Source organism: Protopterus annectens, chromosome 1.part1, assembly GCF_019279795.1.
Source record: "Protopterus annectens isolate FY-2018-M chromosome 1.part1, PAN1.0, whole genome shotgun sequence".
Lineage (NCBI taxonomy): Eukaryota > Metazoa > Chordata > Ceratodontiformes > Protopteridae > Protopterus > Protopterus annectens.
In genome coordinates, this window is record NC_056726.1 from 1,037,973,393 (window position 1) to 1,037,979,392 (window position 6,000).

Consider the following 6,000-nt stretch of genomic DNA (forward strand, 5'->3'; position numbering starts at 1 on the left):
CATTAGAATAAAGATTTTGAACTCCAAGAGCATGCCCGATATGCCTGCATTGTCAGTCTTTTTCAGCTGTATATCAGTTATGGAGGATGCCAAAAACAGCACTTAGAGAGCCTGTGAACAGTGCCTTGCTTCAGCGTTTTATTTTGTGATTTATTGAATTTATGCTTTATGCCTACTTTTTATGCTTTCAGACAGCTGTAATATTTTGCTGGCAGGTGACAATGGGAATAGAAATTAAAATTTGTATTTTACTGATTTAATCAAAATTCTTCATTCCTCAGCCTTGAGCTGTCTACTTTAATAGCTGAGGCTCACCACTGTCATAATAAGCTGTCATTAATATTTTAAACATATGCGGGTGACACAGAATTAATGAAGTTTGCAGCTGGGTAGTTCTTCAGAATCAGATCTGTGAAACACTATTATAGAGGGTGTACATTATGATGTACATGAAACAAATGGGATAAATGTTTCCCCAAACTGTTATCAAACCCATGAAGCTTTAAGCTGATGCCTGTACTTCAAAAGGTTGAAACTTTACAGTGGTGTGTGTTTTTTGGTATTGTCTTTCTCCTATGCACTTTTGTTTGCGTTATTACTGAATCACAAATGCACATAATAATCAATATGTAGTAATTACACTAATCAATAATTCTGTTTAACCATGTAATACACTTTACTCATGTTTTAATAACTTGTTGCATTTTCTTTTTTTTTCAGATCCTGTTAACATATATAGATATATGTATATCCCCCCATTGTGTATCAGCATTATTGTTCTTCTCCTGGTGGTAATTTTTGTACCAGAATGGAGATGTCGAACCAGATATGCTGGAGTTCCTGAGAAATATTGACTGTTCGGAAATGATCCTGCAATGATGTCCTGATATCCTAAGCAATGCCCTCATTCATATTTTGCATCCCTTGACTTTTTTTATGCATAGGACTTCCAAACATTTTACATTGAATAAAACCATAATATCAGTTTTATGCATGTATATGAATCACCTTCTGTTGCTCGTTCCATATAATGATATAATGACTACCATCATCGCCTTTCTTATTTAACTGTCCTACAGCCAGATGACAATTTGTGGTCTAGCATAACAGGAAATTGTGTTCTGCAGAGGGGATGGAATGTGAACCACATATTGTTGCATCTGTTTAAGGGATATGACATCTTCCTGTAACGTTTATGTACTATCACAACTTATCGCCATCACATAGGTGTAATACACTGAAATACATCCACATTTCAGGCCTGTAAATTGGCTGACAGTTTGATCCATAAGAAGTGGAACTGCTAAAACTGTGTTCTGAGCACATTATGAAAGCTTAAGGTATATATAAACTGCTATATTTCACAATACGTATTATATAGGACTGGCACTGCATTTGGTGTGATGTTAAATGGATTCAGTAACACACCCCATAATGAGTCTTAAAGTTAAATCTTTCCCTTTGCTGAAGGACAAGGCATCACACTGTACTGCTGGGGGTATTGGTTTGGTTAGCAGTTGTAGGGACTAAAAGACATCACTAGGGAACAGTATAGGAACAGAGTCTCAGCTCATCCTTTGAAACTACTCTTAACTTATGTAGTATCCTTAATAACCACTGTTCTCTTACTTAGGTTGAAGAGATTGACACAGCTGGATGATTTTTATTGGGTCACAGTGTGCATTATTAACTGCTAGTCATCCATCTAGCATGTAGATGGCATAGAGGTAATAGCACAGTTACTGAGAGAAGGTCCAAGAATTAATTACATTTTGCCATTATTACAATTTTGTCTGTTTGGATTCCCTGTTTACAACTCAGAGTGACAGGTTCTGGGACACACCATGCTTCCCTTTATGGAATTGTCTTAATGAGTGCTGTCGAGAAGGACTTTATATACCTAATGGGTTTCTTTCAATCAAAAGTGTATGCAGTATTTGATTGTGAAGATTCTGAATGGGAATCTAAGGAATTCTTGCTAACCTTTAATTAACATACGTTTGATTATTGGTATAATCCTTGAGAAGTACATTGGTACAAACTTAATATTTTATAAAGGAAATCAAGTTTTAATGCCACTAGCCATCACCCCCCACCATTTAATTCATTTGTTGCCCTGTGATGATTTGTATAGGGCACAAATTAATATTACATTTTCTGTTGACCATGCTAAACTACATTTTACAGGGATATTTCTAGTAAGGGGATATGATATAATGTATTGGACATAGCATTTTCATTTCTGAGTAAATACCTTACAAAAACAGACACAAAAGTATAGAACCCTTGGGGAGACAACTGAATCTTTCTCACTACAAGCACAAAACAATGAAAAAAAAATATTTTGTGACCAATTTTTATGACATCTCTCCTGTTTTGAGGAAGTTTGTTCTGGCACCCCTGTACCTATCCATGCCAGGTCTACCAGCTGGTCACCCTCTCCCCCGGACTTAATCTGGTATTGTTGGAGCTGGTTGAGGAGTGAGGCATCCAGGGGCTCAGCACATCTGTACATGCATTCATCCAGTTGAAGTTTTATTTTTTTCCCTTATGACATACTTGTTTTCTGTTCTCCCTTGTGAACCTAGTCACTTTGTCCAAGGGGAAGGGGGGGGCAGGAGTGCAATGGAGACATGAGGTGTATTGCCCTTCCTCCACAGCCGCTCAGGTATATCTCCAATTTATACCCCTCTTAGGTACACCTACTAGTGTGTCTTCCCCAGCTTCCACAAAGATAACAGTGCAGATAGAGATTTGAATAACAAATTGGGTGACAAGCCATGCATTGCTTATAGGAGAGCAATGTCACTTAAAAATTATCTAGAAAATAATAAATCTTTGAGGAGCAGGGTTAATACAGAGAAGTAGACATATGTTCAAATGTGGGTGCTGCTCAATGTGTGCATATATTTTAGTAAAGAATTGTTTTCAAATTAGAAATGTGACATATAATCTAAGAGGGAAATACTCTTGTGACAGCAAGAATGTGGTTTATTTGGCACAATGCTAAGACTGCCTAGCATTTTATAAAGGAATGACATCAAGAAAATTAAAAGAATGAATTTACGAGCATATGGCAGACATTTGTAAGCGTAAGGTAACTAATGCCTTATGTAAACACATAGATAAAGAAACTACACATAGATTTGTTTTTTTAGTCATTGAACAAGTGCAAAAAGATTTGTAGGGTGTACTCGTGGAAGAGCATTTATGTACATGTGAATTAGAGTGGCGACTTAGATTGGAGGCGACTAACTTCCCTGGGCTCAATGAAGCATGTTCTATTAACTCTGTCTTGAAAGTAAAACATTTTGTATTGTAATTAGTTAATTATTCAAATTTTACAACTGGGTGATTTAATCATGTGGTATTTTTTTTAGTATTTTAAAAGTGATTTTTTTTTAATAATTCTTTTTTCTGTTGAAGTTCCAGAATTGTGGAAGGAAAGTGCTTAACTATTGATTAATAATAGATCATGATGACTGGTATCACAGAGTTCTGTGCAGCAAGCAATTGTTTTTTTTTAATCAGTGTGTCGTGTTGCTTGCTACTGTTTTTAGTGGTTTCATTAGACACTGTAGGTGCCCAAAGGTCCACCCATCCAGACCAGGATGGTAACACCTAACCCCCCTACCATTCCCCTCAGTCGCCTGAGCAGCTAATCGAAGCAGGGTTACCTTGTCATAGTCAGGGCTTTATCTCTCTATTCCACTGGAGTGGCAGAAATAGGAATGATTTGCCACAAAAGGTGGGGATATGGGTGACAAGCTTATATCAAGTGTATTTTGCTCAAGGCATGAGGTTTGTGATAGAAAGGGCACGGTTACTTCTTGTAAATATTAAATCTGTTCCTGTCTGAAAAATCTTAATGTTTTAATGTTTTTTTCCAGAATATTTAGAAATCACTATTTTACTTGCAATTAAGTAACTGTAGTTTATGTCATTTGATGTTGATGTTTACCAAAAAAATGGTATGTAGGACAAACACTGCAAAATGTCAAATCAAAGGTGCTTGAACATCTGAAGAATATTAAAAGGGGAATCTATTCTGGTCCTGTTGCCAAACATTACAGACAGAGAGAGAGAGAGAGAAAGAGAAAGATACAGATTACACTGAATCCGCAAGTCTTGATTACCCCCTCCTCCAATCCATCCTTATATTGGGGGTAAAGTTTGCTACTGAGTTTTGAAGTACAACTCACTGAAGTAGAAAATATTAGGTATCATTGGTTTTAATTTCAGACGTGCTGGTTTACTGTCATATAATGTGTGTTGTTTATTATACTGACAATAGTTATTTCTTGAAAGTACATAAATCACGTTCATGATAAAGGCTTAAGTTCTTGTATTGTAATTAAGAACTAATTGTGTCAATTACACATTTAAAAGAAAAGTATATGTTGATTGACTGATGTCACTTTACTTTTAAATTGTAAGTGGGGTTTTATTCTTTTGGGCTCCTTCTAAAGAAAAATGCCAAGGCATTAAAAACATTTATTAATAAAATAACGGAATCATGAATTTTTCCAAATCTTTTATTTATTTTTTTATTTTATTATTATTTGTGATTTTAAATATTAAAGAATAAAGTGAGGGCTCCATTTCTCAATCCATGTTATATAGGACTGGCTCTGCATGTGTGAGAAATGATAATCAGGTTCATTAAAACAGTCCATGGTGACTCTTAAATATGACTCCATTTGGTGTGCTCACATTGTGGGGACCGAAGGAGTATAGCAGTGCTGAATGACTACATTTATGGCAGGGGGTATAGGAAGAAGCTTTAGATGGAATGGCTTCTCACAATGTGCTGTATACAAGGTTTCTGAATGATAGTTGGGAGAGGAGGATTCTTCTTCATCAAATCTGTACCTGGAAAGCTGTATGACTGCACACCGCTCTTTCCTAAGAATGCACTCACTTGTTTCTTGGTGGTACTGTTTGGTCATGTCAAAATAGTCTCAGCCTTGGCAAGCTCAGGATGAATCATGTCACCCCTGACTCTATAACGCAGACAGGATACCTCTGCCATACTCAGCTAACACTTATAGCCTTGATAGTTAGCCATATGCCCTTTGTAGTCTGCCCAACAACTCTATCACATGCTGAATGTGTTCAGTCCAGGATGCAGGACTAACTGTAGAAGGCAATGACATCCAGTCAGGCGACAACATAATCCTTCTCCTTAAAGTATTTTATCTACCAAAATCTTAAAAGTTATAAAACTGCAAAAAAAAAAAAAAAAACAAAACCAGAATCCAAAATGAGTATTTTATTAAACTGTCTCACACCTTGGCAATACCTTATAGGTTCAAAGGTTCATAGGCATATACTATGTAACGACCACAAGGGCCTTTTTAAGCCTAGCCATGCATCCCAAATATCTTGACAACTTCTGATACACTAGATAAGTGTAAGCAGGGACTTGGGGGATGAAACATTTACAAACAGGGGCCTGGGACATGAACCATTTGCAGGTTCCTGTGTCTTTTACAGATGTAGGTGCCAAACCAGGGATGAATTTCCAGTTTCCCATCCAATTGTCCAAGCTGCACTTGAATTGGGCATTCACAAAAAAAAGTCAAAACATAGCAAACCCTACAATAAACATACTAGCAGATGAATCAAAGTCCCACCTTAACTCAATAATTAATTAGTTAGACTGGATCACACACTTGCAGTTGCATTCCATAGTCATCCTGTAGGATATCATGTATTATATCTTGAAATATAAATTTCAAATTTGAACCATACCTAAAATCCACTTTAATCTGTTCAAGAACTGTAACTTTAATAAATTCTGGATTGCTATCATGACATATTTTAAAATATACTGCCTGGAGGCTTTTCCATTTTGCCTTGCCTAACATTTCCTTGTTTCTGCAGTCTAGCCTTGCAGAATCTCATTGTTTCCCTGATGTATACCTGATCACAGGGGACACTGAAGGTCATAAAGTACTCCTTCTGTACTACACATATATTTACAACCAGAGTCAAACC

At 36.5% G+C, this 6,000-nt stretch overlaps 1 protein-coding gene across 2 annotated transcripts in view; it reads left to right on the plus strand.

Annotated features, from left to right (window-relative positions):
• LOC122808819 (deleted in malignant brain tumors 1 protein-like) overlaps positions 1-4,525 on the plus strand; it is a 612,008-nt gene extending 607,483 nt beyond the window's left edge. For both annotated transcript variants that reach the window (XM_044079898.1, XM_044079889.1), the window contains exon 11: positions 721-4,525. In XM_044079898.1, coding sequence (XP_043935833.1) covers positions 721-854 — 134 coding nt within the window. In that variant the 3' untranslated portion in view covers positions 855-4,525. The remainder of the gene's footprint in view (positions 1-720) is intronic.
• Positions 4,526-6,000: the final 1,475 nt, after the last annotated feature.